This window comes from Polypterus senegalus, chromosome 10 (genome assembly GCF_016835505.1).
Source record: "Polypterus senegalus isolate Bchr_013 chromosome 10, ASM1683550v1, whole genome shotgun sequence".
NCBI lineage: Eukaryota > Metazoa > Chordata > Cladistia > Polypteriformes > Polypteridae > Polypterus > Polypterus senegalus.
Genome location: NC_053163.1, coordinates 168,533,956 through 168,552,742, shown reverse-complemented (window position 1 = coordinate 168,552,742; position 18,787 = coordinate 168,533,956). Strand labels below are relative to the sequence as shown.

At 42.1% G+C, this 18,787-nt stretch overlaps 1 protein-coding gene across 1 annotated transcript in view; it reads left to right on the top strand.

Moving 5' to 3' along the window:
• The window catches only part of tox2 (TOX high mobility group box family member 2), a 120,116-nt gene extending 108,540 nt beyond the window's left edge, over positions 1-11,576 (top strand). The window contains 3 exon segments of the mRNA XM_039767374.1: positions 2,345-2,737; positions 4,008-4,144; positions 8,668-11,576. Of these exon segments, the coding sequence (XP_039623308.1) occupies positions 2,345-2,737; positions 4,008-4,144; positions 8,668-8,704 (567 nt within the window). The 3' untranslated portion in view covers positions 8,705-11,576.
• The last annotated feature ends 7,211 nt before the right edge of the window (positions 11,577-18,787 follow it).

Here is an 18,787-nt window from a genome sequence, read left to right as displayed (position 1 = left end):
AAACAAAAAACAAAAAAAAAAAGGTGATTGATGGGCTTACACAAAAAAATAAATAAATAAATAAAATCACCAGGCATTCAATGTGTGCTGGAAAATGAAAACTGTTAGGAGATGAACCTGTGTGTGCGCGTGAGTGTGTGTGTGCACGTGAGTGTGTGTGTGTGTGTCTGAGTGTGTGTCTGTCTGTCTATGTGTGTGAGTGTGTCTGTCAATGTGTGTGTGTGTCTGAGTCTGTGTGTGTGTCTGTCTGTCTATGTGTGTGTGTGCGTGAGTGTGTGTCTGTCTATGTGTGTCTGTCTATGTGTGTGTGTGTCTGAGTGTGTGTCTGTCTATGTGAGTGTGTGTGTGTGTTTTTCTTTCCATATTCCAGATGTTAAAAGAACTAAATTAAAAGACAATATTTAAATGCCTGCAAAATATGAATAAGCATTTTGAGCCTTTAAATTGTGATGTCAAGGTGGATGAAAACGACAAACGCGATCACCGCAGCTCAGCGTCCGCTCTCATGAAGTGCTGCGCATGTCAAAAAAACTCAAGGAGTCTCTATAAATGTGTGTGTGTGTGTAGCTCTCTCACTCTCTCTCTCACTCTCTCTCTCACTCTCTTCGTGCTCCCCATTCATTTTCTCAGTGGCACCTCGGTGGCAGCACCTCCTGTCTCCCCCGCTGGCCTCTCGTGATTCCAGCAACTGATGGTGCCCATGATTTATTTTGGCATACAATTTATTTTCATCCTAAGCAGCCTGCTCTTCCTTCATGGCGTCCCACATGCACTCGGTCATCGATCAAGCTGAGAGTTTGGACTGCTTCATACAAATGAGGCTTATTACACCATAACCAACACTGATAGATCATCTCAGCGCCGGTGACAGGTAATAGAAGAAAGTCATTACGACGTTTATGATGCAGGGGGCCACATAAAGCACCCGATTGCATAATCAGCGTTAAGCGGAAACTTTCAGCTCCTCTTCCTCAGACCCTGCTGGTCCGCTGCGTGGGCGCTTTGGGGCCCGGGAGGCATCAGGCTCACATCTGTGACTATTCCGCCCTTATTTTTATTTTTTATCCTTTTTCAAATCGACAGGTTTACTTACCTCAGCGGTGACAGTCATGTGACTCTTCCTGTGAAGTCAGTAGACAGGAGAGCATGGGGGTCATGAGGTCATAAAGGGGTGTGTGGTGGTCCTGATATCTGCAAAAGGACGAAGGTCCGAGTCTTTAGAGTCCTGGTGCTCCCTGTTTGTGAGACATGGACGCAATCCAGTGACCGGAGATGAAGATTCGACTCCTTCACGTGTGTCTCATTAGAGGGTCCTTGGGTCCTGCTGGTTTGACTTTGTGTTGCTCACCGAGTCCCAAATGAGGCACATGACCTGCATTGTGAGGGAGTGTCAGTTATGGCACTACACCCATGTGGCACGATTACCCGAGGGTGACCCTCACTGCTGAGGACCCGAGTGGCTGGACCAGGCCAAGGTGATGCCCACATAACACCTGGCTGTGGCAGATGGAGGGTCATTTCTGGAGGGTGGGACTGGACCGCGTGTCTGACTGGGCGGATGCCAACCGGGATCATGTGCTGTTTCATCATGTGGTGGGTGTGGCAACGTGCTGTACCAGGGCCTGCCCCCCCAACCTGACCTTTTTCAAATTCAAACCTGCTCCAACACAAATGGGCTCCAATTCTCTTCCATTTTCTTCTACTCCAATTACAGTGACAATAAAATGGGTTCGACTGTGGCAAGCCAAAGGCAGGTTCTATCGATCAAACACATGTAAGGCGCGGCGGTAGTTTTTACTGTTCATTTATATGAGGGACGTTCATAAAGTTTCCACACTTTTTTTTTTTTTTTAAACTTTATTTATTAAGAATTTCAAAACCAAATCGCGTCACTTTTCTACACGGCCCCCTTGCTTTGCAATGCAGTTTTCCCAGCGTCGTACCAACACTTTAATGACTACTCCTCCCTCCTGCCTTCGCCGTTTCCAATGAAAATTTAAAAGTGCGAAAACTTTTTGAACACCCCTCGTATAACTGGAGCCACCACTACCAAACACTTTCACTGCGCTAAATTCTGTCTGGCCATATTTTTGACATTGTTGGGCAAAACTTGCCACAGGCGTACTAAAGAGAATGCGGAGGTGAGATCCACAGAGTCTGATCACTGACTAATCAAGTGAAGTGGCCGCGACCTTCCAGGATCAGAGGTTGGCACCACTGATCTGAGGCTCTCTAGCTCTGTCAAAGTTTAGGAGTTCCACTAGAGGGCCACGTTGTGCTGCCATGTTGACTCTCGGAAATGTTTTCAACTGACCTTTGTTTTCTTCTTCTTCTTCTACTTCAGAGCTATAGTGATCAGGTGGAGGGGAAAAATGTCCCAACAAGCCAACCTTCACACATGATGCCACCAAAACAACCTTTGTACAGCGTGCCACCGCAGACCCCCTCGACGTATCTAAACCCAGGCTCATTCCCCCTGACGGATCTGCAGAGCTATGCTGGCGCGACCCATCACAGCCTTTCCAGAAGTCTCAGCCAATCACAGATGTTGCCCAGCATTAGTGCCTCGCCCCCGTCATCCTTTCAGATTAGCCCACCTCTGCACCAACAGCTGTCTCTTCATCAGAGCTCACTTCTTGGACAGCCAATTCACATGCAGCAGGTCCAGTCTCAGTCGATCATCTCTCATCAGATGGGTCTACCAACTTCACTTCATTCACCTCCTCCTGGACAGCAGGTATGTGCCCAGTCCCCCCTCTTCTCGCGTTTTTGCCGGCCTGGTGATGAGGGTGAAGCTTATGGCTTGATTCTAGATGTTTTAAAGTACATTTTCTGTTATGTTCTTATGTTTGAACTGTGATGTCATTGTGACATGGCAGCTGACATGTTTATTCCAGCAATTTTACAATCGGTGTGTCATTCTTCCTTGTAATTGACCACATCACTTAGTTAACAGGCCAACAGATACTTCCAATAAATTTCTAAGCATTTAGATAGATTTAATTTAGTGTAGTAGGTAGGATAAGATTGGTAGATAGATTGATTTAATGTAGTGTAGTAGGTAGGATACGATAGATAGATTGATTTAATGTAGTGTAGTAGGTAGGATAAGATTGGTAGATAGATTGATTTAATGTAGTGTAGTAGGTAGGATAAGATAGATAGATTGATTTAATGTAGTGTAGTAGGTAGGATACGATAGATTGATTTAATGTAGTGTAGTAGGTAGGATAAGATAGATAGATTGATTTAATGTAGTGTAGTAGGTAGGATAAGATAGATAGATAGATTGATTTAATGTAGTGTAGTAGGTAAGATATGATAGATTGATTTAATGTAGTGTAGTAGGTAGGATACGATAGATTGATTTAATGTAGTGTAGTAGGTAGGATAAGATAGACAGATTGATTTAATGTAGTGTAGTAGGTATTATAAGATAGAAGATTAATTTGAGGTAGTGTAGTAGGTAGGATCTGATAGATAGATACTGTTGAGGTAGTGTAGTAGGTAGGATCTGATAGATAGATAGATAAGATGTGAAAGGCACTATAGAATAGATAAATAGATAGATAATGAAAGGCACTATATTGTGAAACTGGGTGGAATAAAAACTTGCAGTCATGGGGGTGTCTACCCAGGACTGACCCTGATAACCACTGGTATGGCCTGATTGTTTTGAATTTTAACGACGACTAACCCTAAAGAATCAATCGGTCAGTCCTTGGGGATGAAGTTATTGGACCTTCACTCCTGAAGCCTTACTACTATTGAAACAAGTGAAGTTAAGACGTAGTCAGTGAAAGATTGGTGGGTCCGAGATGTTTGTCCATCCATCACTCACGCTGTCACATTGACCGGCTATTTCTAGACATGCAAGTGCAACAAGACAGTCAAAGTGGAAAGCTGCTGAGCAGCAGGTACACAGTGTCATTTCACAAGAAGAGGTTGTTTTTATTGTCCTCCGTCTGGTGACACTCCTTGACTTCTTCTTTTTTACTGACTTGCAGGGCTTTCCTCACATTCAGGCGGAGTATCAGAATAATGTGGGCTCACAGTCACCAGGATCAAGCAACCCTGCTGCTGGGCAGAATCCGGACTGGGACAGCGAGTACTGCAATCGAGAGTGTGGCGTGAACCACTGCAGGTCAGTGTGAGCAGGTCTCTGCCATTCAGTTTCCTTCACTGCTAACGTCATGACCTGCAACTTTCTGTTAAAAGTACTGAGCGTTTTGAAAATGCAAATGGCTACATGAATGGTTTGCAAAATCTAATGAGGCAGGCAGGGAAAGTGTTGTGTGCAGCGGCCCACAACGAAACATTCTCTTACTGCAAAGCACATTTCCTTTTCTGCTCTTACGGTTTTCTGTTCCACTGTCAAACCCCCACTTCTGTGGCACAGTAACCAGATTTTTTTTTTGTTAGATTAGGAGTGTTAGGCAGGTGAAAACTTGCTGAGAGAAAGCAAACGGCCAGAAGTCAAGACAAATTCAAGACCGTGAAACCGTGAAAACCAAAAAGAACCGAACATTAAGCAAGAATGTCAAAAGCCCCGTTGTGCTAGGAGGAAAATTAATAGCAGGGAATGAAGTGATCAAAGAGAAAAGACGCAGTCAAGAGGGCAGGCACAGATTATACTCAAAACTAGTAACGAGTAGCAACAATTGAAGCCAAAAGGACAGGCGAAAATTCCTAAATGAGACCAAAAATGAAATTCCAAAAAGCACAAGGAGATGTTTGCTATCCAGAAACTCAGCTAAGGGAAGGGTCATTGGGGGTGGCCTGAAGATGTCACACACTGCGAAATTCCAGGTCATTACCAGCACGACAAATAAACCAGTGGCAGCGCCCATGAGAAAAAAAAATGACTGGAGCAGAATCCATCGCGGACAGACGGCTGTTTAAAGTTAGAGACGGCTTAGCCACTCGGCAGAAGTCTGAAAAGAGGCCACGTGGACCTGAGCTTTGATCGGCACATGTCGTGGTACAATATGTACTTTGTGATTTTGAAAATCCTACAAGAACCTTAATAGTTGGGGTTAAAATCCAGGTGTGTTGGGCCAACCTTTAAGATCTGTCTGAGTGTCTGCAGTCGTGGCCAAAAGTTTTGAGAACGACACAAATATGAATTTTCACAAAGTTTGCTGCCTCAGTTTTTATGACTCCAGACGAGGGATCTGACAAGGGATCTGACGAGGGATCTGACGAGGGATCAGATGAATTGCCATGAAGATGAACCACTGCATGTCAGCCCTGCCACCAAAGGACCTGCTGACGTCATTTCAGTGATCCCCGGTGGCGACGGGGACAAGGCTGGAGGTCACTCTGTCACGCTGACTGAGTTAGAATAGAGAGGTGAAGAAGGCGTCAGGGCGCCCAAGAAAGTCCACCAAGCACCAGGAGCGTCTCCTATAGTGGGTTCAGCTGTGGGCACCGCCAGAGTTTGATTTTTGCCTTAAGTCGCAGGGCTGGGCCGAGGTGATAACCGATGAACAATCAGCCAAGCGTACACAGTGCGACTATAAGGAAAGAAGAGAGGCTCGTCTGTCTGCTGTCTTGTGTGTTTGTTGTCGGAAGACAGAATTGAAAAAGAAGAATAAAAACACAGAGATTGATCTCACCAACCCTGGAAAACCATTTAGACAGACGCCACCACGGTCAAGATGGGTGCTGTTTGGCTGTCCAAATTCAGCACGCTCACCATTGTTCGGCCGAACATAATTTAGAATGAGACCAGATGATAACGGGGGCAAAGATTCAGAACCGGGACGTCAAACACACAGTCGTCAAGCCAAAAATGAGAATCGCAAATCATAGTCAGTATATTCAGTTAGCCTAAAACACAATGAACGTGGCGACACAGCAGCCTCCTCATTCTCAATCCGTAAACTCGGATGGTTTTGGAGGTGCACAGTGTTACCTTTATACAGATGGGATGATGACATCACGCGCCGCACACTTCCGGGTCGTGTCGAGCGAACACTTGAACAAAATCCCAGCAACACCTGCAATAAACAAAATGGTGTTGAAAAAGATGCAAAAATAATTTGAGATGGATTAAATAAACTCCCATTCTGATATCGGAATTGGGATCTACACATTTCAGAGCCTGAAGGGTCCACCAGTGTAACCATAAGAAAGTCCAAAAAAAATTTAAAAAAATCTTTACAGCAATACTTTGGGAATTTTAAACTGTACTGGGAGTCGTGTGATTTGACATCCCCTGGGAATCTCAGTCTTGGAATCGGACATCCTGAAGGCAACGGCCACCGAGTCCAAACTATAAAACGTATAATAGGCCGCGATCTTGACTCAGTGGTGTGTGCTCGTTAGATAAACGTCGATATGTTTGACCTAAGGTAGGGCTGCCAGATTACAAAATTAGAAATACGGGACACTCTTACTCTATATATATATATATATATATATATATATATATATATATATATATATATATATATAATATAAATGTATACACATCCAGACCAATATATTTTATAACAATAGAGACATAAGTTAAAAAGATAAAGCAAGGATTTTAATGGGTTAGGAGGAAAACAAAAGTAAAATCATTTGAAAATTATTTAATACAAGCTAAAAAAAATCCTGTAAAAGTGAAATCGTTTTTGAAAATATTTATTTAATACAGACAACAGAGAAATATTATTATCACTTAATACAGGCAGTTAGTAACGACACACTCTGCTGACAGTCACTGTGTGTGGCAATGCTGATCCAGAACTGCACAGCCGCGCGCCTGGAGAGCAAAACGGTAAGAGCTCATTTAATACTTCATGCTCAGAATGCGTACACGCACCTATTATGGCGGCCACGTGTTCCCAGCATTCACTTGACCCGTCCTCTGAGCAGATCCTTAGAAATTAACACGACGCGTGCGCGAGTTGCAGTACCAGCAAAAAGTTGCGGGGCGCAGTGTGCTAAAAGTCGGAACGTGACGTCAGAGTCTCTGGTTACTGTCTACATGTGACGGGAAGCCTCTAGCGGATCCTGCGAGATCGGTGTGATCGCTTCGATGTTTGATGAACGGTTCAATGTGGTGAAGCAAAATGCCGACATACAGATGCATTTGTGGTGCTTTTATATTCAAGTGTCGCATATTCCCCAACGTAACGACACGATACATTTGAAAAGTCTCACATACCGTCTTCTGTGCCGTCTTTTTTTTTTTGCAACTTCCCCACAGCAACATAATGTACAGCCACAGAGAAAAAAAATTAAGGACTTGGTGAAAAGGTGGGTTTTGTGATTAAAGTGGAAATTCCAGCTTAAATCTCGAAATGTCCACTTTAACCTCGTAGTTTACTTTATCATTAAAGCAGACCATTGTAAACGTCATCCCAGTTTTTAATCGCTACGAGCTTCCGGGACTTCCTCCTGACCCGACAGCAGCGGCAAACGGCAACAGATCGCCACATCGAGCACATTACACGTCTGATATTCCAACTCTCTGCACATTTAGAATCCTTAGATTTATACTTGATATCACTTTCATGATGAAATGCATTAAAGTGTGTATGCTACATTTTACAGATAAATCGTTCATTTCATTTAAATAATGAATACTGTTAATAATTACACGCATGGGGGTGACACGGTGGCGGAGCGGGTAGCACTGCTGTCTCGCAGGGAGTCACGTGCCTGGAGTTTCCATGTTTTCCTGCTGGGTTTCCACAGTGGGCGCCGGTTTCCTTCCAAAGATATGCAGATGAGGTGACACTAAAATGACGCCAGTGTGTATGCGAGTGCTTGTAGTCACCTCCCCGTCCAAGGATTGTTTCTGCCTCGTGCCCAACGCTTGCTGGAATGGACACGTCCCTGGATTGATGGATTCAATCATTAAACATCCTTTTCGGAGATATCGCGGTAAGGTGTCATCGGAATGTAATGGCTGTTCCAGGCAATTCACAACACAGAGAAGCCTAACATGTTCTCACCGTGATGATATCTCACACTGCCACCTGGTGGATTCCTCCAGATTTACGCAAAGTACGCGTGCGAGTATAAACAGTACAACGCTTGTGTAGCAGGAGCGTCCGCTGGAGCAGGTGTCGCGTCGCATGAAGTATAAACCCGGCCTAAGAGCGTCGCCATCCTCCGCCAACCAGAGCAACTGAACAGGCTGCAAACACGAGTTTCCTCGTTACATTTGGGTTATTTTCATCAAATAAAGTAGAAAGTAGAATTACTTATAAACTTACAACTAAGTACCGTAAGAAGGTAGTAAAAATATATTTTTATTACAAAATTTGAAAATGAACTAAATACGCAACATTTGGGTGTCCAGTACGGGACAGGGGACAACATGATCAAATATGGGACACGTCCGGTATATAAGGGACATCTGGCAACCCAACCCTGACCTAAGACGTCTGTAAACTTGACGGTAGCAGATCATAAAGAGTGAGGGGTTACAATCGGGGGTCATCCGTCCACAATGCAAGCGTTTCAGGAGTCGTACTGACAAAGAGAACGCACTGACATCCCGGATTAGTGGAAGGTGAAATCTCTGGTGTGTATCTGGCATGCTTGGCGCTGCCCCCCGTTGCTGGCACACGAGGCCTCGGCTCCTTTTATCGACGCGTCTCTCTCATGTTTTCTTTGACCGTGATATGCTAATTGTTTTCTGTTTTTTTTTTTTTTCCCTCACAGTATGATACCAAGAGACAAGTCACTCTACCTCACTTGAAGAGTAAAGTCCACTGGCAAACTGGGACACCTGGGAACTCCTGCGTTTATAACTGTTTTGTTTTTTTGTTTTTTTGAAGGATTTCACGCAAGTCCTAAAGACTACTAGTGAGCTTCTTGCCAAGCACTTAGAGTCACAGGCCTCTATGGACGCCTGCAGAGCACCCACCACCCCCACCTACCTACCTACCTACCTACCTACCTACCCACCCCCCCACCTCCCTCCTTCTTCTTCTTCTTTCTTTAAATTACTTTTTAAAGAGCCATTCAGCTTTAATATACGAACACAAACAGTGCAGTCACGTTCTCAGATTCTCTATTTTTTACTTTCTTTTTTTCTTAAAGCTTTCCAGCAGCTCTCCATCTTGGACTTTCTGAATTGCTCGCAGATTCAAAGGAGGCTTCAGTCTCACAGACTGTACTGTGCAAGAGAGCGTAGAAGTACGGGCGGTCGGGGCTCGAAAGACTAAACCTGTGCCCAACGAAGGAAATAAAACAAAAAAGAACTTTTGAATTATAAACAGCAGCCAACCTGTCGAGGTTTAATGGATCTGTCACAGTGTGATTGTAAATATCACTTTATCGAATTTAACTTGGGGATTCAAGTCCACCTCGTTCATTGGCTACCAGCTCGGTCCTGCCTCAGCCAATCAGGAGACTGCATATTCTGTCCTGTCCCATAAGTTCACTGCACGCTTAAAAAAAAAAAAAAATGTTCATTTTTGTCATATTTACTTAGACTTGGGACTTTTTTGGTGTCCATTTTAAAATCAATAATTGCATTTATTATACCCTGGAAAATAAATGATTAGGTGACTTATGTTCCACCCCATCTATACAAATCAACTATTGCAATCATTATAGCTCCTTATTATATACCGTGTCACATTTTCAAATTCAATTATCGCATTAATAAATGCTTCCTATTACATTCATTATACACTGTTATGTTTTAAAAGTCTATTGTTGCATTGATTCTGGTCATCCTTTTGTAAAATAAAAAAGGCAATTAGAGCGTCGACTACACTGTGCCACTTTTCTTTTTTTTTTTTTTTAATCAACTTTTACTTTAATTTTCTCTATTTAAAAGTAAAAAATCAACACCCATTCATTAAACACGGCCCCATATTCAGAATACTGAATTAATACTTCCTCACTGCTTATTCAAATTAATTATGGCGTGCATTTCACAATGCGCTTTGAAAAATAACGATTCCTACGGTCATTACACACCGTTATGTCAGTCGTTGCACTGATTATGGACACCCTTTCTGAAAATAAAAAGGCAAATGTGGCGTCGACTGTCCCGGGCCACATCTTTTTTTGAATCAACTTTTACTCTATTCGAAAAAAACAAAACCCAAACAGTTACGACATTATGTCCAATTCATTAAATGCTGCACCATATTGAAAACACTGAACTAATAAGTCCGCACTGCTTACTTAAATATTCTACGGAGCTTCATTACGCCGCCAGTCCAGCCTGCCCAGGGACTTGTGCCCACTGCCACCCACCACCCTGCCCTGGATAAGCAGGTTGAGAAGACAGGCAGGCAGTGGCGTAACTCGGGGTGGGGCTTCAATTTGCCGCATATCTGAACCTATTTAAATAGAAAATTAAAATGACGTATAGAGAAAAATGAAGATACATTTTGCATGGATTTACTCCTATATTGAGAAACAGCAATAATTTTTCACATCTAATTATTTATAAGCATTAACCAGACAAGGATATCGTAGAGACGCTGCACTGCTAAGCCATTTAATATAATTACGCTGTGAAAACAAGAACCAGTGTCGTGTACCAGTGACAGGTGCGGATGAGCAAAAACGCAAAATTATAAATTAGTAGTTTATCTTCCTAGAAATTCTTATCGGTGTAACGTTTCTGTTTATTTTTATTGCCTCATAAATGTCAACTGCTGTGTCTGATGCTGTCACAGAAGGCCAGTCTGAAAATGATGTTGCACCAAAATCAGAGGATTTGACTTCTTACATTCACGAGTGATATTTCTCTGAATTGTACTGAGCCTTTTGGCCAATAAGGCCGCGCCCAAACATGTGCCCACCGGGGCGGACCGCCCCCTCCACCCCACTGCAGAGAGGTGCATTACATACCATTAAGTTCTAAAAAATAAATTGTTGCTTTATTCTGTAAACACCCCCCCCCATATTAAAAATAAAGCATTGAACTAATAATACACACCCATCAGTTAAATGAAGTCTAGCAGTTCATTAGGCCCTGCGCCTTTAAAAGTAATCACGTTCATTGTACACCCTTCACTTTTAAAAAGTACATCATTGCATTGATTTGGCTCTCCTTTTTAAAACATTCACTGCATTAATTAAAACTTACCACATATAAAAAAAGTGGCAAATTAATTATGGTGGACTTTTTAAAATGATCAGTTGTCACATTAGGCTCCCTTTTTGAAACCAAATCAATGCCTGCATTTCTTAAACACGGGCTCATGCATTGATAAGATGCCCGCCTGCCCTCATTAAATGAGTGGTGCCCTATTTCTGTGAAAACAACAATGAGAAAGATTTCAAAAAAAATGAATCGATTGTATTATTTTTTGTGACAATCAGGTTTACCCTTCCACTCACTCGCACGCTTTCTGCAAAAATCACTTGCTAAATTCTCAAGCAGTGGCCATGCTAAAGTAACATAATTAAGAATACCCCATCCTTCTTTTTAATGAATTATTACATTGATTTGGCCCTCTTTCTGTAAAAATAACCATTGTTACACACTTGAATTACAAAGAGAAAACTAAAAAGGTATTATTAGGGCTGTGTTTTTAAAATAATCTTTGTCTCATTTATAATCTCTCTCTAGATATAAAATCCTAAACCTAAAAGTGGGACTTTTTTTGTCACGCTTTAAATCAGGCTTATTTTAAAACCTACATATACAGTATATATATATGTTTGGTGTCATTCTTTTCAGAATTTATCGAACTTTAATGTGACATTGTTAGATTTTCAGATTCTTATTCTGTTTTAAAATTATAAACTCAAATATCGAGAACTCGCATCCCACGAGACGAGACTTTTAATCAGGCCCGGAAATAAACGACAAAGAGTAGGACAGCCGCTGTTCAGGCTTTTAAATGACACGGCAGCAGTAATCCTGCAGCTGATCGAGCGAAGAGGAGGTATTTGTTTCCCGTCGTGTCGCCGTTTAAGAGGGGGTTTGGGAGGAGCGACGGCGTCTCCTTGGGGTGCGTTCAGCCCCCCTCTTCACAATGTGAGCGGCAGAGATGAGAAGTGGCTGGCGTGTAGCGCAGGCCGGTGGGGTTGGCGAGTGAAGTGAGCCCCCTAGTACCACATATAAAAAAAGAAGAACAAAAAGTTGTTTCTTTATATAAAGAAATCAATTAGGACCTTATGCCACCCGTCTTTTTGTAAAAACTAAATGACTGCCTTGATTAAACACTGTCAGAACTAAAGTACTGCGTTCACGACACCTCATCCCTCCCATAAATGAATTCTAACGTCTATTCTGCTTCTTTAAAACAGTTTACTGCCTTCACTGTGCGCTCTTCAGCTGCTGGGTGATCATTTCTGAAACATCCAAAATTGTTGCCAGTGATGTATAATAGCTTCAATTAAATACAAATAAATAATGTTATCGTTTATTTAAAATAATCAATAATTACATTATGCCCCCTTTTAGTAATTAAAGAAACAGCATTACTTGAAGCACTCCCCTATTCTTTATTAAAATCAATTGGTAACACTTTATTGCACGGATGATCTCTCTTTCTTGTAAAAATCAATTTCTTAAACACCACCCCATGATACAAATGTTACATTAATACTTGTATTAATAAACTCTTATTATTTATTAAAAAGTAATATTTTATTGCCAAAGTCAAAAATTGTTAAAAATAAAATCATTAATTGTACCCCACCCCTTAATTAAACAAATTATTACATTCATTTTTATCATTCCTTTAGACATTCCTTACACGCTTTTAAGCTTTAAAACGTAAATTGTTGCATTATTAACGGCTGTGGTTTTTAAAGCAATCAGTGCGTCAGTTATACTTTGCTGCATTCAAAGTAAATAAATAATCACCTTGTACTTTGTTTTTCTCTATGAAAGAACTCCAATTCTTACATTACGTCGCTTTTTGTGAAAATCACTTCCTACATTTGTTAACCAAACATAAAAGTAAAGTATAAGATGACTAAATCCCGCCCCTTATTTAAATGAAGTAGCCAGGTTACTTTCCAGAAATGGGCCGTTGTGGTGATTAGGCCCCGCCCCTTTACAAACCAATCATTGCATTAATTATTTCCCGTTTCCCTTTTTGCATTAATTTGCCCCTCCTCCTTTTTTTTTTTTTTTTTTTTTAATATATATATATATATATAAAGAGTTTCACACCTGATGGACTTCAATCTCCAACACATCTTGTACAGGTAAAAAATGGTAAATGTGAAATGTTACTAAAGATTAAAAACATTAAAAAAGAGTGGGTTTATAGTTTTAAAGTAGTTTTACTAAGTGTTTTAGAATTGTGTTTAAAAATCATTCAGCAAAATCATTTTTTACTTTCTTTTTGAGGGGGAAAAAAAAAAAGTACTTTATAAGGCAGGACTTTTCTATTCACTGTAGCACACCTTTTTGCGTTTGTATGGATTAATTAGCAGGGGAGGGGATGCATTTCGTGTTAAACTGACAGAAGTCATTCTTTTATTTGTAAGGCCGGCGACGGAGCCGATTTTCTATCTGTGTTGTATGCCGTGCCACGCGACGATTCATTTGACGGCCTCTCACCCACGGTCTATTTAATTTTATCGACTCGCTCCTATCTATTTATGAACAATGTCTTAAATGTTTTCATCTGAATAATGTGCATCATGTTCCTTCATTATTTTTATATTATTGTTATTATTATTTTATTTTTTATTTCTTGTGCTGGGGGGTCCGCCATCAGCATGATTTATTTTGTGTCTGTATGCTTCTTTTTATTTTCATTTGTCTGTAATAAAAATGCTAAAAGTGGAAATAAATCTTTGGCTTGTGCTTCACTCAATGACGCCGAGGTGGAGGATGGAGCATCTCCTGAGCTGGCCGTCATGGATTGACAAGTCGGGGACAAAGCAGGTGTCATCGCGAGGTGACAATCTAGTGACAAAGCAGGTGTGATCGCGTGATGACAATCTAGTGACAAAGCAGGTGTGATCGCCTGGTGACAAAGTAGTGACAAAGCAGGTGTGATCGCGTGATGACAATGTAGTGACAAAGCAGGTGTGATCACGTGGTGACAATCTAGTGACAAAGCCTGCTTTGTCACATTCAAATTCTGACATCATAAAAAATGTTAACGAGCAGCTGCCATTCATCCCAGCAGAGCATATGGATTCCTGTTCGCCTAACAGGTGGGAAATAAATTTGAGTGGCGATCTCAGAGTGCCAGTGCCGCCATGTTAGGAAACGTTGTGTACATAATGTTTGGGACCTGCGGTAGGCTGGCACCCTGCCCGGGGTTTGTTTCCTGCCTTGTGTCCTGTGTTGGCTGGGATTGGCTCCAGCAGACCCAAATGACCCTGTAGTTAGGATATAGCAGGTTGGATAAGGGATGGATGGATGGATGGATGGATGGATGGATGTTTGGGACAAAGACCCCCTTTTTGTTTAGTTTCCCCCTTTGTTCCACAGTTCAAAATGACAAACAATTCAGCCCTCGTGATTGAAGTGCACACTGAAGGCGATTTGTACACATTGCAGTCACACAACACTTCATGCTTGGCACACAGCGATGGCAGCTCAATTAAAGCCATTGTCATCTCTAGGACTCTGTCGCTTGTCCCACGCATGCAGTGACTCACAGACATCACCCGGGTGCTAAAGGGGTCTTCTCTGGTGATGCTCTGCCAGGCCTCTAATGCGGCCATCTTCAGCTCCCGCTTGTTTTGGTGGCCTTGTTGTCTGAATTGTTTGATTTGTAATATTAAACTATGGAGCAGACAGGGAAATGAAGGAAAAAAAAATTATGGGGGCCACTGGATGTGTTTATCTGCAGTGAAACCAACAACATCTACTGTAACTTCGACCCGTAATCATGTGATGCCCGAGTTTCCCACAGCTGGCATATTCCCTTTAACCCGGGACACTGATAGTCATAAAGCCGAGTGCACAAACACAAACAGCAAATGTACTTTAGTGCCTTTATTTTCAGTGCCAGCCACGTCCAACAGTAAGTGCACTGCATAGAAATGAACAGTAAAAACAATGTGCTGGAGGAAGTTACAAGAATAACAATCGATAAACCGAGGGCAGAACCGAACCAGAGTCACCTTCATCTCCTTTCTCCAGGGCTCTCACTCTCACTCAACAGGACCCCATCACCTCTGCGCCCACCAAAGACGTGCTGAGCCCAACTCGTGTCTTTCTCACGTCCCGTTTGGCGTCTACAGGATCCCAGATTGCTCCTGCTCTCCACGGTGCGACAGGATTACCCCTATGACCACTCGCTCCCTCACCACTTCTCTGTCTCCTCTCTTCAGCAGCGTCCCACCGATTCTCTTCTCTTTTCTCTCTCACAGTCTCCCCTGTGGCTCCCTTACACTCCTGCGGGTGCGACGTGCTAATTACAACCCCGCAGAACCCGAGATGCACTGTTTCTGTAACTAAAAACTTGCCCACTGCCACGGACCCTCAACACATGTCATCACAAACCACCACCGCCGCCTGCCTAAGGGAGCTCTTTAATGTGTTTGTCGCCACTCAAGAGTTTTGCGATTTTAAAATAAATGAGTAGTTACTGCCAGTCTTCGTAGGTCTGCCATATTAGATTATACTTTATTAATCCGATGGGGAAATTCAAATCCATACAGCAGCAGAAGCATTCAAAACAGGAATGAAGACTCACAGAACAGATAATCCAGCCAATCAAGTGATAAATAAATACATAAATACACATAAACCTAACAAGTACTGAACTTGAATTGCTTGACAGCAGTGGGCAGAAAAGACCCCCAGAGGCGCTTCTTAGCATCCCATAGTGGAACGAGCCTGTGGCTAAAATGGCTCTAAGAGGGCGCCTTCTGGAGGGGAATTTTCATGATGGCATCCAATTTTTGCTACCGTCCAGTTAGTTAAAGTTTATGGTCATGCATCGGTAGCTTCTTCTTATCAATTCTAACTTAATTTCATACAGCGCCCTTCAGGCTTAGCAATAGCAATCAGAAGAACACCGAGGAAGTCTCTTAAAACATAAAATGGAGGACATCGGTCCGTAAATATCTCATATCAAGAGAACAGAACAGTATCGACATTCATACGCCTCACATCATTTACTACAAGACGCACTCCTCTCCACATAGGAGATGGTTCACACATCCAGGGTGTCATCAGACTTGGTTCACCTTGGCAGGATACCACTTATGCCCCGGCTGTAGCAGGGCAGACTGACCGCTGCCCATTTATAATGAGGTGTAAAGTTCACGACAGGCCAACCACAGCGACCATCAACGTTTCTTTCTTGAGGAGTTCGAAATGCAATACTAACTTCATGTCGTAAACTCATTCCAATCAATTGTATTTTAAACAATGCAAACATTCCTACAACCAAAAATGTGAAATTTAAGGACATCGTTAGAAAAAGGCATTAATTGCACTGCAGAAGGCAAAAGGCCGTAAACATCCTTGCCACCTTTCACGTCAAGGGCAGGCAGGGCACGCTTAGTCCTGAAAGGCTGCAGCTTTACTCATTTTATTTGCAGGACATGAGAATTTATAAACCTGCTAATTCTCTGGAGAACACCATTAAAAATAAAACAATAAAATAAACAAATAAGAGAACCGAGACTGTTCTAGACGCCGCTGCTCCGAGATCACAGTCACGCTCCGTGCACCACTTTCTCATCAGAAATTGCCGAGCGCGTGCCGAGGTGCCTGCCTTTCTTCTCAGCATCACTTAGAAATTCAGATCACGTCTCCCACTTTCAGAAATGTACTCCTGCTTTAAAATTCATAGATGCTGTGCAAAGAATAAGGAAATGACGGAGCGCTTTGAGTCAGCTGGCTCACTTGAACAAAAATACATTTCATTTCATCAAGAAGATGGGAAAGGGAAAGGAACGCTGAAGACAGAATCTGAACACCCAACGGGGTCACTGGGACTGCAGAATGGCACTGAATACCCCAGCAAAGCCTCGTCTCATGTCCAGTTTGGACATAAAAATGAAGGTTTACACCACGAGAGAAAGAAATACTGAGAGCACAAATGATAGACGTAGAGTAGTGCAAGGTGCTATATGATAGACAGACAGACAGACAGACAGACAGACAGAGATAGATAGATAGATAGAGACAGTAAAAGATCGATAGATACAGGCAGTTAAAGAGATAGATAGATATTTGTAGTATAGTAGGCAGGATTAGATTAGATAGATAGATAGATAGATAGATAGATAGATAGATAGATAGATAGATAGATAGATAGATAAAAATTTTAGTATAGTAGGCAGGATACCATAGATAGATACATACAGTATTTGTAGTATAGTAGGCAGGATTAGATAGATAGATAGACAGACAGATAGATATGAATTTTAGTATAGTAGGCAGGATAACATTTATAGATCCGATCTCGATGAATGAAATATTCAAGTGTTAAAGCTTTACTGAGTGATGTTGTGTAATTCACTGAGAACAAAATGATGTGCCAACGGTCAATAGAATCCAAAATCACAGACTCATTGAGGGTTGAATTCAACATCACACTGAAAATCAAAGTCAAAAGTTAAAATTCCAGGCTGATCCAACTTGTATGAATTTCATGATGGCATCTCCTAATGTGACTCAGTAGTGTATGTGGTCCCCATGGGCTTGTATTCGCTCTCGACAATGTCTGGGCCGCTCCTGATGAGACGGCAGATGGCGTCCTGGAGGGTCTCCTCCAAGACCTGATCAGGGCATCAGTGAGCTCCTGGACAGTCATTGGTGCTACCAGTATGTACTTGTCCAGAGGTTCTCAAGTGGGTTCAGGTCTGGGGTACATGCCAGTCAGTCAATGGCATCAATGCCATTATTATCCAGGAACTGCCTTCACACACTGGGCAAATGAGGCTGGGCATTGTCCTACACCAGGAGGAACCCAGAGCCCACTGCACCAGTGTAAATTCTGACGATAAAGTGTAATTAATATGGAAGGACTATATGGACCACTCCGTACTCTCACACATCGATGTGCCAGTGTGTTTACCCCCATTTGGTCCTCGCTGCTGCTTTGCACCTGATGGTACCAGGACAGGCTCAGCCCCCATGTGAATGAAGCTTTATTTGAATAAATTTGTTCCATGAATGAATGTGGAATGCCACCTTCTTGACATTTTCCATAAAGACTCTTCAGCCTCGTATCCTACTGCTCTTTGTTGTATTGTCGCCTCGTCTGCCTTCTCTTGTCACGCCAAGATACAAATCTCTAATGAGTGGTGTGGCTGAATCCTCACTACGCGCGTATACCAACTGAAGGATACCGTTACGTTGGCCTTGAGACATACTTTAGTCACACTCTTTAAAGCTGCAAGATAAACTGTTAGCCATTAGGCTTCTTTATGTGCCTCCAAGGAGAAGAATTACAATTAATAGAATAATACGCATCATACAGGGAAAAAAAAATCAGGAGTGGTGTCCCCTCGACACTCATAAAGTCAGATATGGGGATGGATACTTGAGGAGTAAACCGCAAGACAAGGATTATATTTTTATATTATTTACATTAAAGAACCAGTAACAACAAATCAAATCAAATTAATAATATACTGAACAATTATTAGAAAAGTAAAATTGAATACATTGGACTAAAAGGTAAAAGAGCACTTCCGGTTAACAGAAAAAGCCCAAATGTTGACAGAAATCTACATTTTGTACTTGTATGCAAAATTTGTTTGACCCAAGTGAAAGGTACTCAAGTTATGCTGTTTACACACACACACACACACACACACACACACACACACGCACACACACAAGTCCACAAATGTCAGGGAGGTCTAAAACATCGAGGTCGAATTTTTCGACAATTACAAGGCTTTCCCCACACTTTGTATACAAGAAAGT